At 41.6% G+C, this 14792-nt stretch overlaps 1 protein-coding gene across 1 annotated transcript; it reads right to left on the bottom strand.

The window, feature by feature from the left end:
• Positions 1-1575: 1575 nt before the first annotated feature.
• On the bottom strand, positions 1576-14717 carry LOC111959319 (atypical chemokine receptor 3). Its single transcript, XM_023980819.2, has 2 exons — positions 14538-14717; positions 1576-5457 (listed from the first exon to the last, which is right to left on the bottom strand). Exon 2 carries the CDS (start codon positions 5412-5414, stop codon positions 4278-4280), a length of 1137 nt encoding a protein of 378 aa, XP_023836587.1. The 5' UTR covers positions 5415-5457; positions 14538-14717; the 3' UTR covers positions 1576-4277.
• Positions 14718-14792: the final 75 nt, after the last annotated feature.

The raw sequence follows: 14792 nt of genomic DNA, 5'->3' as shown, positions 1-14792 counted from the left end.
TGTGCGTGTGTGCATGCACATTAGTGTGTATGTGTGTGTGCACGTGTACTGTATGAGTAAGCTTATATTTCCCTCCCTAAATTCCTGCTAAATTACCCTGTACCTCTCCTCTTCCTCCCCCTTTCATCCTTTCCAGTGTTAATGTTCTCTCTATAGTATGCAGGGCATGAGCAGGGCATGGACCATGAGATCTATAGCTCCATAGCAATGTAAAGCAACCCGCCCTCCATCAATATCTTATCTGGGCCGTTATCTGTCCATATTAAATCAAAACCTAGTGATAACCCAGAATGGGCTGTACTGTAAATCATACCCACTCACAGAGAATGGCTTGCATCAAGTCAAACAACAGATGATTCAACATATACAAACYATATGCTGCACTTCTACTGTACTCAGCCTCCGTGCTGTGCTTTATTTACAGTGGCTGTGCTGCATATCCTTCCGATCTGTTGGCGAGCCATGTGAACGGAGGAGTATTTCACCAAGATTTAAAGTGGGCTTTCATAATGGTGAGAACAGAGGCCTGCTAATAAGAAAGAGCCTTGTCTCTAAAATAAACGGCTCTGACAAGACACTTGACAGATAGTTTGGATGGCTAAATAGCTGGGTCTGGAATAATACTGTTTGACTCGTTCTTTGTAAGCACTATACACATCATACTGCACACGTTAGAAAATCAAAAGTGAATCATAAAGGGAAGCAAATTGTAAAGGGAAGCGAAAACACTTCACACTACAGTGCGAGCCAAGGAAAACACATGCTCTTCAGTCAGTCATGAAGCAGCAGGAGTGTGTGTCTTACTGTGTGTTACTGCAGTTCAGGCCAATCAGTGTGTATCAGAACCACTCTGAGAACTAAATGAAAGTCTGAACACATGCTGTAGAACCACATGGAGACTCTTGTCTGTTCTGAACTAATGCTGATGTACTATTTAAACCATAGAGGTATCACTCCATCTAGACTCTAGAGCCAGAGTAAATGTTATGACTGTCATCATCATTTCCCCATTGCTCAGTCTGGTAAGAAAGACTATGACATTTCATGAGGTGCAGAGAACCGTGCCCATGTTAAACACTGTGTAAAGCCCGTGTTTATATATGCGTATGTGTCTGCCTGTCCCCCTGACTGAGTGAGCACATATCTGGATATATTAACCTGATTTGTCTGCCAATCAACTGGGTCTACATCTCTATTCCTGAATTCTTTCTCATTTAATGTCTGAATTAAACATACATTGTTCTGCATTGGTGACTTTAATTGTAAAGCATGTGTCCTACGTGTCATGATAAGCATTGTAAAAGCACTGTGTATGTTGCAGCCTTGCTTCATAACTGAACCGTTACGGCTAGGATACAGGATATAATTAAACGTTATAAATGACTTAGTCCATTTATTGGCCACATAAAGTTTACAGTTGAAAATGTGTCTGGTTGACTGTGGCCATGCTAATGCACTCCAGTCAGAGCTGCCATACTAAAAGGTGTCCAGTGGTGCAGTAAACCCAGGTTGTTTCACTACTTGTTACTATAATTAAAAGGCTCTGATTAAAGTAATAACACAAAGCAAAAGAACTTCAGACACGAGATTCATTTTAGGTAAGTAACAAAATCCATAACATACAGTAAACACAAAACATCAATGGAATGCCTCTTCTTGTAGACACATGTTGGTGTCCTTTGCTTTCTCTTTTAATAATGACTGCTAGGATTGGAATTCTCACAATGTAACAGGATACATATGTATCCAATCAGATGACACTATGACTCCATGGCAACGGATCAAACAAAATATGTTTGTTACCACAGACAGACAGAAATAGCATTGTATAACTCAATGTTTTTATCCATCATCATTTGGTATGGAACTATGTGTGAGTCAAACTGTTTTCACTATAATAGCAGGACTCGTGTCACAGAGTCAGTGACTCTCATTTACAATGAGGCAGCTTCATGAACACATAGAAATTACTGATGTGAACCTCTGAATCCACAACATATGAATTACGATAAACAAAACTACAGATGTAGGATCTTAAATTGACCAGTTTGTCATAGCAGAATTATCCCGCAGCAACAGGATTTGATTGTTTAGTCCATAGTGCTTGGTCGGTGGTTAGGCTATTAGCTGGACATGTAGAGTGCAATACTGTTCATACAGTATATGACCCATTTCAAGAAGCTAGGCGTATGTCATACATCACTACTTCACATAAGAGGCATTTGAATTTTTATTTTTATCAAAATGCGTTTTTAGTGTGAACTTTCATGTGCCTTAATAACAAATGTGTATGCCATCTGTAAATACAAATAAAATGGTTAAATTACGAGCCTAGTTGTTTTAGCCACGGAAGAAGACAGGAACCTTCCCGCTAGCGATGATTAACTGAGATAATGGATGGGCTGGACTTGCTGAGAAATKAGTTGGGATTGGTCTGCCATGTAGMATGCTTCTGTCTATAACATGAAAGTGTTGCTACTGCTCTCAACAACATTGCTGCCCCAAATTTATCAGGGGCTATCGACTAAGATCTGTGGAAAAAAGTTGTGATGGACTACTTTCTGCACACGGTCAGTGTGAACTGGAGTGACTTGACACAACAACGGGCTAAATAAGCTGTAGTTAACTACAAACCAAACGGAAAGACACGCTGCCGTGAAGCGTTCATCCATGCATTTCATCTATGGTGGCTTGCTATGACAATCCGTTTGTACTGTAGCTATGGGTGGGATTATGGTTTATTGTTTAGCTAATTAACTAGCATTCTCACGTTCGCAGAGAATTATATCATGACCGATCAAGTTAGCCAGGTGTGTCTGGGGGTGATTTCGTACAACTATTGTATTTCATGAACAGACAGTAGTGACCCCATCCACTTAGTTAGGCGTGTCTGGGGGGGGGGGGGGGGGGGGTTATAGCATTTATTTCACATGACCCTTCAATTTAGACAAATGTCCTGGTATCATCAACTTATAATGATAATTATATTTTATCTGGACACTTTCAAAGTCAGGTTAGGATATAGGCCAAGGACTAGATAAAGTGTATTTTTACCTGGAGTTTTTCTTTCTTTTAGGCTACTACTTAAACCACTTTTAGTCTTGAAATCTTTGGTTGTTTACTACACTACCTTACTCTGTTTAGCACATGGCCTCACATGTGAATCCTTAAAGAGATGTGTAGAGCTAAGGCTTAAGAGGGTGTGAACGATTCTGAATATGAGTAGACAAAGAAGAGCTCTCCAATAGGTGTACCAAAGCATTCAAGGGCCATTTTCTCAAAAGTGGGGTTACAAGTTTATCAACTTTCAAAGCAGAATTACTTCCCCATTTTTTCTCAACTGCAGTGTATGATATACCATTTTATCCAATGTAAAAAAACACAATTTAAAATGTTGTTACATAAGACCGAATCGAGGCGGTGGGTCTCATATAACCATGTGTTAGGGGTTTTCAGTAAATCTATGTAAATTAATATGTGGTGATTAAGATCCTACATCTGTACATAAACAATGCCAAATTTGAAAGTATTTTATAATATGTACAAAAATACAGTRTATAGAAAGTTGAATAATAACAATCTAACAATTATAATATATGTATTTCAATGCCCTTCTAACTATTTACAAAGTGGATTTTGAGGTGTCACACAAGCACACACACACACGCACTAACGCACATACACACACCTCTAGCAGTTATATAGGACTCTTCAGACAGACAAACGGGGATTGGTATGTCTTGAAGTAGAGAGAGAGATTGAGAGAGAGTGTCTGTGTCGCCATGACTACAATGGCACTACTTCAGAAGCACTTTAAAACAGTCTGTTTGTCAGACAGAGAACCTACTCTTCCACTCAATATAAGTGCTTTTCTCCAGACATCATTAGTTTGAGTTGATAATGGCCTGCAACTGCAGTCCCTCACACCATCCTTATTAGGAACGCACGGTAGCAGGAGAAATACACAGGTAGCTTCTGTGAGGGGAATGCTGGATTATAAATAATGTTTGGTTTGCTTCAGATGAGGGCACACATACTTGTGGCAGCGATGAAGTTTCTGTACAGCCTAGGCTTTGGGCAAGGTTATTTGTTATGCTCTAGTTATTAAGACACATATTTCATTTTGTTCTTTGTGAGGGCCCAAATTTAGCCTATATAGGTTATCATGGGTTACTGCATTTTAGGTATTTTCAATCATTTTGGGTCAGGTAGACAGACTATGTTCTAGAGTTCTGTGGTGTGTTTTGAAGTTCCAGGGTGTGCTCTAGAGTTCAGACTCAGATCTGTGGTGGGTTCTCCACGGCGACTGCAGAGTACTCCGTCTCAGAGATGTGGGGCTGCTCTATGAGCCTGGTCAGGCCTGTACGTGTTGAGTACTTAAAGATAAAGGCCTTCATCAGGTCATAGCGATAGTTCCTGTTGATGAAGTTGTATAGGATGGGGTTGAAGCAGCAGTGGAGCAGGGACAGACACTGGGTGAGGTGCAGGGCCACGTAGAGGGCGTTCTCCAGCCCACAGCTCAGAGGAACCAGGCCCAGCAGGGAGAGGGCATCGGCCAGGAGCACTCCGTGGTAGGGCCCCCAGCAGCCCAGGAATACCACGGTATAGGCCAGGATCACCCTGCGACTCACACGACGCTCCTGCTCCATCGCCGAGGAGGAACAGGAGGTGGAGGAGAGGGCTTGGGCCAGGAGGGCATAGGCCAGAGCGATGACAGGGAAGGGTAGGACGAAACCAAGCAGGATGAAGCTCAGCTGAACTCCCACCATCCACTCCCTGGAGTGTTCCTCTGGGTACACCGGCCTGCACAGCACTACCTCCCCGTGTGATGACCTCACCGCCTTGAGGAAGTAGGTATCGGGCAGGGAGGCCACCAGAGCCAGGAGCCACACCCCTACGCACACGCTGCGGCGAATCAGCTTCCGGCGTCGGCCCCCATCCTCACTGTCGGCGGGCCGTGTCACGCTCAGGTAGCGGTCGACACTCATACAGGCCAGRAAGAAGATGGAGCTGAAGAGGTTAACAGAGAAGAGCAGGTGGGTGAGCTTACACGCCACCTCGCCGAAGGGCCAGTGGCCATGCTGCGCCAGGGAACTCACCCACACGGGCAGCGTGACGCACACGCACAGGTCAGCCGCCGCCAGGTGGGCGATGTAGAGGTGGGTCTCATGGCGAGGGGAGGAGCTGGAGGTGGTGCGCTGGGAGCGGACATTGACCCAGAGGACGAGGCCGTTGGCGGCCAAACCGACCACGAAGATGAAGATATAAAGGATGCACATGGAGTGGAGCAGGGCGCTGCGGTCGAACGCTGTTGGACACCCGACCATCTCCACACGCGTCCCGTTCTCCAGGAGGCCTGTGAGGTTCAGGTCCTCCCAAGTGTCCAGCAGCTCAACCAAATCAAAGCTGCTCATCCTTCTGCTGGGAGCGATTGCACACACCTCACGGACCTGGGATCTGTAGAGACAAGAAGGCAGCAGCCCATCATTCCTGATATCACTTTGTCTGTTTGGAACTAAACATCAACATAAAGTGCCTTCAGAAAGTATTCATACCCCTTGACTTGTTCCACATTTTGTTGTGTTACAGCCTGAATTCAAAATGGATTAAATAGATTTTTTTCTTTCACCCATCCACACACACACACAAAACCCCAAAATGAAAAAGCAAAAACATGTTTTTAGAAATATTTGCAAATGCATTGAAAATAACATACAGAAATATCTCATTTANACACACACACAAAACCCCAAAATGAAAAAGCAAAAACATGTTTTTAGAAATATTTGCAAATGCATTGAAAATAACATACAGAAATATCTCATTTAAAATAGAGAGCAGTCGTTGACACACTTACTCATTCAAGGGTTTTTTCTACGTTGTAGAATAATAGTGAAGAAATCAAAACTATGAAATAACACATATGGAATCATGTAGTAACCAAAGAAGTGTTAAACAAATAAAAATATATTATATATTTGAAATTCTTCAAAGTAGCCACTCTTTGCCCTGATGACAGCTTTGCACATTCTTAGCATTCTCTCAACCAGATTCACCTGGAATGCTTTTCCAACAGTCTTGAAGGAGTTCCCACATATGCTGAGCACCTTTTGGCTGCTTTTTCTTCACTCTGCAGTCCAACTCATCCCAAACCATCTCAATTGGGTTGAGGTTGAGTGATTGTGGAGGCCAGGTCATCTGATGCAGCACTCCATCACTCTCCTTCTTGGTCAAATAGCCCTTACACAGCCTGGAGGTGTGTTGGGTCATTGTCCTGTTGAAAAGCAAATGATAGTCCCACTAAGCGCMAACCAAATGGGATGGCGTATTGTTGCAGAATCTAAATAAATCACAGTGTCACCAGCAAAGCAACTCCACACTATCACACCTCCTCCTCCATGCTTCATGGTGGGAACCACACATGCGGAGATCATCCGTCAACTTACGCGGCGTCGCACAAAATGGGCTCATCAGACCAAAGGAAAGATTTCCACCGGTCTAATGTCCATTTCTCGTGTTTCTTGGCCCAAGCAAGTCTCTTCTTATTGGTGTCCTTTAGTAGTTGTTTCTTTGCAGCAATTCGACCACGAAGGCCTGATTCACGTAGTCTCCTCTGAACAGTTGATGTTGAGATGTGTCTAATACCTGAACTCTATTTGGTCTGCTCTTTCGGAGGCTGGTAACTTAAAAAAAAAAATGTATCCTCTGCAGCAGAGGTAACTCTGGGTCTTCCTTTCCTGTGGCGGTCCTCATGAGAGCCAGTTTCATCATGGAGCAACACATATGGAATAACCAAAAAAGTGTTAAACAATTTGCCTTGATGACAGCTTTGTACACTCTTGGCATTCTCTCAACCAGCTTCATGAGGTATTCACCTGGAATGCATTTCAATTAACAGGTGTGCCTTGTTAAAGGTTAATTTGTGGAATTTCTTTGAGCCAATCAGTTGTTTTGTGACAAGGTAGGGTTGGTATACAGAAGAAAGCCCTATTTGGTAAAAGACAAAGTCCATATTATGGCAAGAACAGCTCAAATAAGCAAAGAGAAATAACAGTCCATCATTACTTTAAGTAATGAAGGTCAGTTAATGCAGGACATTTCAAGAACTTAGAAAGTTTCTTCAAGGGCAGTCGCAAAACCATCAAGCGCTATGATGAAACTGGCTCTCATGACGACCGCAACAGTTACCTCTGCTGCAGAGGATAAGTTTATTAGAGTTACCAGCCTCAGAAATTTCAGCCCAAATAAATGCTTCACAGAGTTCAAGTAACAGACATCTCAACATCAACTGTTCAGATGAGACTGCGGGAATCAGGCCTTCATGGTCGAATTGCTGCAAAGATACCGCTGCTAAAGGACACCAATAAGAAAAAGAGACGTGCTTGAGCCAAGAAACATGAGCAATCTGTCCTTTTGAGATTTTTGGTTTCAACCGCCGTGTCTTTGTGAGACGCAGAGTAGGTGAACGGATGATCTCTGCATGTGTGGTTCCCACCATGAAGCATGGAGGAGGTGTGATGGTGTGGGGGTGCTTTGCTGGTGACACTGTGATTTATTTAGAATTCAAGGAACACTTAACCAGCATGGCTACTACAGCATTCTGTAGCAATACGCCATCCCATCTGATTTGCGCTTAGTGGGACTATCATTTGTTTTTCAACAGGACAATGACCCAACACACCTCCAGGCTGTGTAAGGGCTATTTGACCAAGAAGGAGAGTGATNGCGCTTAGTGGGACTATCATTTGTTTTTCAACAGGACAATGACCCAACACACCTCCAGGCTGTGTAAGGGCTATTTGACCAAGAAGGAGAGTGATCGAGTGCTGGATCAGATGACCTGGCCTCCACAATCACCTGACCTCAACCAAATTGAGATGGTCTGTGATGAGTCGTACTGCAGAGTGAAGGAAAAGCAGCCAACAAGTGCTCAGTATATGTGGGAACTGTTGGACTGTTGGAAAGCCTTCAAGTTGAAGCTGCTTGAGAGAATGCCAAGAGTGTGCCAAGAGTGTGCAAAACTGTCATCAAGGTAAAGGGTGGCTACTTTGAAGAATCTCAAATATAAAATATATTTTGATTTGTTTAACACTTTTTTGGTTACTACATGATTCCATATGTGTCATTTCACAGTTTTGATGTCTACACTATTATTCTACCATGTAGAAAATAGTAAAAATAAAGAAAAACCCTTGAATGTGTAGGTGTGTCCAAACTTTTGACTCGTACTGTAAGTATTCACACCACAGAGGCAATACATGTTAGAATCACCTTTGGCAGCTATTACARMTGTGAGTCTTTCTGGGTAAGTCTCTAAGTGCTTTGAACACCTGGATTGTAGAATAGTTGCACATTATTCTTTAAAAAATTCTTCAAGCTCTGTCAAGTTGGTTGTTGATTATTGCTAGACAGCCATTTTCAAGTCTTACCATAGATTTGCAAGCCGATTTAAGACAAAACTGCAACTAGGCCACTCAGGAACATTCAATGACGTCTTGGTAAGCACTCCAGTATACAGTATATTTGTCCTTGTGTTTTAGGTTATTGTCCTGCTGAAAGGTGAATTTGTCTCCAGTGTCTGTTGAAAAGCCGACTGAACAAGGTTTTCCTCTCGGATCTTGCCTGTGCTTAGCTCTATTCCGTTTCTTTTTATCCCGTCCGCCCCAAAAGAAACCTTGTCTTTGCCGATGACAAGCATACCCATAACGTGATGCAGCTACCAGCATGCTTGAAAATATGAAAAGTGATACTCAGTGATGTGTTGTGTTGGATTTGCCCCAAACATAACACTTTGTTATCAGGACATAAGGTACACTTATTTACCACATGTTTTTCAGTTTTACTATTTGTGCATTCTTGCAAACAACAAAAATGTTTCCATTCTGTTATTTAGGTTAGTATTGTTGAGTAACTACAATGTTGTTGATCCATTCTCAGTTTTCACCTATCACAGCCATTAGACTCTAACTGTTTTAAAAAGTCACCATTGACCTCATGGTGAAATCCCTGAGTGGTTTCCTTCCTCTCCCACAACTGAGTTAGGAAGGACACCTGTATCTTTGTAGCGACTGCGAGTATTGATACACCATCCAAAGTGTAATTAATAACTTCACCATGCTCAAAGKGATATTCAATGTCTGCTTTTTGTTTTTTACCCATAGGTGTCCTWCTTTGCRAGGCATTGGAAAACCTCCCTGGTCTTTGTGGTTGAATCAGTGCTTGAAATAAACTGCTCAATTGAGGGACCTTACAGATAATTGTATGTGTGGGATACAGAGCAGAGGTAGACAGTCATTCAAAAATCGTGTTATTAATCGTATTATTAAAAACAGAGTGAGTCCATGCAACTTATTACGTGGCGTGTTAAGCTCATGTTTACTCCTGAACTTATTTAGGCTTGCCACAACATAGGGGTTGAATACTTATTGACTCAAGACATTTTTGATTAATTTGTAAAAAAATAACTTTGATATTATTTTACATTTACATTTAAGTCATTTAGCAGACGCTCTTATCCAGAGCGACTTACAAATTGGATATTATGGGGTATTGTGTGTAGGCCTGTCCCACAAAAACTTAATTTAATCCATTTTAAATTAAAGTTGTAACACTTTAAATTAAAGTTGGGTGAATTGGGGTGTGAATACTTTCTGAAGGCACTGTACATCCCAGTTAGCACATAACATTCTGGGAACCGTATGTTTCTTAGAGCGTGGTTGTCCTATCATTTTTTTTGCATACGACCTTCCCACAACATTCTGGGAACGGTGCAGGATTGATACCCAGGGAGCACATAACATTCTGAGAACTATGTGTTTCTTAGGTTGGAATTTCCGTACTTCAGCATAACGTTCCCTACAGGCTTCCTCGTGGTTCTATTTAAATTAATGCTCTCAAATTGTTCCAATAACGATAAAAAACAACATTCTCTGTGGGAATGTTTTCTACCGGTTTCCTCATGGTTCAAATTAAAGTCAAGTTCTCAGAACATTCAGAGAACGTTAAGAAACAACGTTCTTCTGTGGGATTTTCAGCACTTCAGCAAAATGTTTTCCGCAGGTTTCCTCACGGTCAAGTCATGTTCTCAGAATATTAAGAAAACTTTCCAAAAAAGCCACAAGAAAACATTAGTAACATTCAAAGAATGTTATTTAAAAACATATATATTCCCTTCTCAGCATCAACAAAACTCCCTMTATCCTGGCCGTGCCCACTAATTGACCACACCTGATCTTAATGAGTGCTTGTTTCTTTTGAAATGGGGTCTGTTTGAATAGACTAAAATGACCAGCTTCGTAAGAGTTTAAAAAACATGGCATGCTAGCTCCATCCTGGTGGCGCAGTGGACTAATTTCATGGATAAAGAACAGAAGATATAATCACTGGTCACTTTAATAAGGAACATTAATCACTTTAATAATGTTTACATACTGCTTTACTCATTTCATATGTGTATACTGTATTTGATTCTACTGTATTTTAGTCAATGCCACTCCGACATTGCTCGTCCTAATATTTATATATTTCTTAATTCCATTATTTTACTTTTAGATTTGTCTGTATTGTTGTGAATTGTTAGATACTACTGCGCTGCTGGAGTTAGGAACACAAGCATTTCGCTACCCCCGCAATAATATCTGCTAAATATGTGTATGTGACCAATAACATTTGATTTGAGATCATAGGTTTGAATCTCGCTGACGACGTTCCACAAGAAAAAAAGTGAGTTATTCAAAAACCTCCAAATAACCTTAACATTTAATTCAAAACTTTCATAACATTTAGAGAATGTTATTTAATAACCTTCAAATAACCTATCATTTCCGTTATCCGAAAGTTAATAAAACCACCCAGGAAAAACTTCAGGGAGCCATAGTAAAATGTTCTCAGAATCTCACTGCAACTTTAAAATGCATGTTCCCAGAAAAGGCTACATTTTCTCTTCCGTTTAAAAAACGTTATGTTTTACCGGTCAGGAAACRTATGGTTTCGTTCCCAGAACCAATGGGAAACCAAAATCTTGTGTTCCCACAAATTCAAAGGAAACTAAATGTGCTAGCTGGGATGTCTCTCAATCTGTCTGTTTGGAACCAGGCATCAACATACATACAACATGTCACAGTAAATGTTTGAATTATATTTAGTGAGTGCTGCCCTGAGTTCCCTTGGCTTTTCATTAATGAGACCTCAACCAATCAGTCTATTTCTGAGGCAGAGTAAGATCAGAAAATCAATTAACTTCTACACAGAGCACTGCATTCTATGGTATTAAGTTATACGCAGAGCACTKCATTCTAWGGTATTAAGTGCTACACAGAGCATTGCATTCTATGGTATTTACTTCTACAGAAAGCMCTGCATTCTATGGTATTTACTTCTACAGAAAGCACTGTATTCTATGGTATGTTATGAGATCCAATAAGCATCCAAATGAAATGTACAAAAAAAACACAGCTTTTAATGATATGCCACCTGATCCCAAATAATCTAAATGTAGTTAACTCTTAAAAAACTGCTTTATGAGTTCATAAAGACTGTTGTTTTGGGATGATTGAGGAATGACTGAAAACTCTGTATCTTTTTATGTCCAGTCAGAGGGCAGCACCAGCTACAGTATGTTTACATTTGTCCCAAAACAGATTAAATGTGAGGCAATAGGATCTGGGACCCAAACATTGTACATTTCCAAAATGTTCAGAGATCCAGCGTCAGTCGGAATGGTAAACCTGATGTTGCTTTAAATAATGTTTTCCATTGATGTGCTTGCAAGAAAACATTTTCCCGTGTGCCACTGCTCCTCCAGAAATAAAGTGAGGGAAGGAGAGAGAAGACAGATTTGTTATAACCACAACATCATCTGAAAGCATCTGAGGCTAATCATATACAGTATACAAACACACGAAAAAGGGATCCTACACACTCATGCATGCACATCATGTACACACACTGCTCTCTGTTTTATGTATACCAGGGTCACAACACAACCTCTGACCTCTCTGTACAGTATGTCTGATTGGTCATTTTACACTCTAGCTTGATGTCTCTCTTCCCATGACAAACACAACATGACGAGTGAAAGGTGAGGGGTTAAAGGTGAGAGGTCAGAGGTCAGACATGAGCCATCAGTGATTTAATCCTTCTGTTCCTTATGATTGACATGCATGTCCACAGACTGTGAGACATCAGAGCGGGGTTATCGAGAGGTTTAACTACTTTAGAAACGGTCCAGCCACGGTCAAAGACAGGTCGGCGACCACAGGGCAATACAGCAGGTTAAAGTGCATTGAAACGTGACCTCTTAAGCAGCTGTGCGTGTGAGCTCAGTGAGAATGTGTGACCGCATGGCCCACGCCAAACTGTCTGTGATTCCACAGGAGACCATGTTGACAGTGGAGAAGGGAGGGCCTATCTGTGGCTGAATGTGTTGTTGCACATGTCTGTAGCAGTGGCCCATAGGCGTGTGTGTGTTATGACTGCCTCTAGTTTCAGCAGATTCTATCAGTGATCAAGGAGCTATTCGATTGATTGCTCTTTTCATTTTTATTTGGCCCTTCACCCCTGGCACACAACCACTTGCCCTTTACTACAGTAGAATTTTATTTTTCTGTTTTAGAGGGATGCTGTAGTCTAACTCAGGCCCTCATACATAAGTGTCCCTGTAATTCACCTCTATTATATGGTAAACAGAAACACCTGAGGTGCCAGCTCACGTCACATCTCTCTGATCCATTATCCCCTTCACACTCAGCCCATCTGATAATACACACACACACACACACACACACACACACACACACACACACAGCCAACACAACACACAAACACACACCACACACACACACAACACACCAGCAGAACACTGCACTGATAAGCTCTCTCCCCCTTTCTGTCTGTCTCTCTCTCTCCTCATCTCCTCTCTCTCTCTCTCATTAACTGCCCCTCAAACTCTCATTACAAGTAACTGGGAATACTCAGATCAACAATTTTAGTTTCACCATACTCCAAATACCCAATAAGGCCGAGCTGGTTGCAACATAGAACATGAGAGCCTGTATGAACATGAGCATTATATGTTCCCCCTTACTAGCTCCGACTTTGCTGATTTACTGAGGAAAATGTATACTATGACTGTGAATGTGGTTGTCCCACCTAGCTTAAGATGAATGTACTAACTGTAAGTCGCTCTGGATAAGAGCATCTGCTAAATGACTAAAATGTAAATGTATTATATTATACCGTGAGGGCTGCGGTATAGATGTAGGATCATAATTTGAGCCACTTTGCTACAGCAGGAAAATAATCCTGCAGCAACAGGAAATGTGAATTATTATGTGGATTATAATTAATTGGCATTTTTGTAGGGGTTGATACATTTTTCGTTAGGGAAAATCAAGTCTGAAATTTCAATGTGGAAATTACAAACTTTAGAAGCCTTTTTAGACCTCAAATACACTACAAATTTRCATTTCCTGCCGAGCAGGAAAATTCTCAGCAACAAAATAGTTATCCAATTAAGATCCTACATCTGTATTTTATGATCCCTGGTGATTCTCTATCTGGTTACACATTAGCCAAGCAGCATGCAGGGCAGATGATGCATGCATTCCAATACTGGACAAATAGGGAGCAATGTTTTCATGTGTTAATCCAAAACCAGAGAATGCTGCAGGTGTGACAATAAAAGATCGGAGCYCTCTCTTGCTGGAAGCGCTCTCTCCTGTTGGTTTAGGCTTTTGTCTTGCAAAAGAAAAGGACTCAATGGAGAGGGGTCAAGGGAGGGCCCACAAWCGTCCCTATAGCTGCCAGAACCCTATATGAGATGAGGAAGATCAACTTTTTCGTTTTGGTTATATATTTGAATATGGGGAACCGTCGTACCCAAGCGCATTTATTTGCACTTTTCTAGCGCATTTGCACTTTTCTATGGTATTACATTATCCATGAGTCACAATGCTTATATTTAAAATATATTTAAATTGTGTAAGAAAATATGTATATGCTAGGGAACGGATGAATGTAMATAAGTGAGAAACACACACTTATGTAGAGTTACAAAACCGAGTTGTTCTTTATATCCGTACATTTCCATTACGCGCGAGAGAGCACTGAAATAATCCGACGTGAAGCTCTTGTAGCCTATCTGAGAACACATTAAATTCCGTAAAACATGTTTAAATCTGCCCTGAAAACAAACCACATTCCTTATCAAATGCCAGGGGACTCCRTGTGTAACCTGGCGGTGTTAATTGAACAGGCTCTACTAATTCGCGCCCCCCGCTGCGAAAGCCGATGGCCCTTTCTATGGATAGAACGACTTGAGGACATCAGAGGCCAGTAGTCACATTAGGATAATGTTTTAGCCAAAACTCAACACGCAACAATGCACCATTAGCTGAAACGTAAAATTGGCTATCGGCTGTCCACGAAACCGAAATGTTAGGAGTGCAGCTGTTTGGCCCGCAACCTCTTGTYATGGAGATGCTCCTGTCAACTGGTTTACCTAGAAACTAAAATGAATGTAAAATACAATGTCTTACTTGTAATTGAGAAAAAAATGCTTTACGCGTGAGCTCTTCGATGAAATTGCACCGCTTCTCCTGGGCGAAGGGATGTCCAGTTATGCTTTGTCCAAGATAGGGAGAGGTGGTGGTTGTGAGCTCTCCGCTATCTGATTCGAATGAGTGGGTGAGTACCCAGTGTCTCTCTCCTCCCAGCGATAGAGAACCTGGCCTCGTGCCTCCCACTGCACTTGTTAATATAGGCCTAACCTACTGCGTAGTGATACGCCTCCC

The sequence above is a fragment of the Salvelinus sp. IW2-2015 genome, linkage group LG36 (genome assembly GCF_002910315.2).
Source record: "Salvelinus sp. IW2-2015 linkage group LG36, ASM291031v2, whole genome shotgun sequence".
Classification (NCBI taxonomy): Eukaryota; Metazoa; Chordata; class Actinopteri; order Salmoniformes; family Salmonidae; genus Salvelinus; species Salvelinus sp. IW2-2015.
This window is presented reverse-complemented; position numbering and strand designations above follow the sequence as displayed.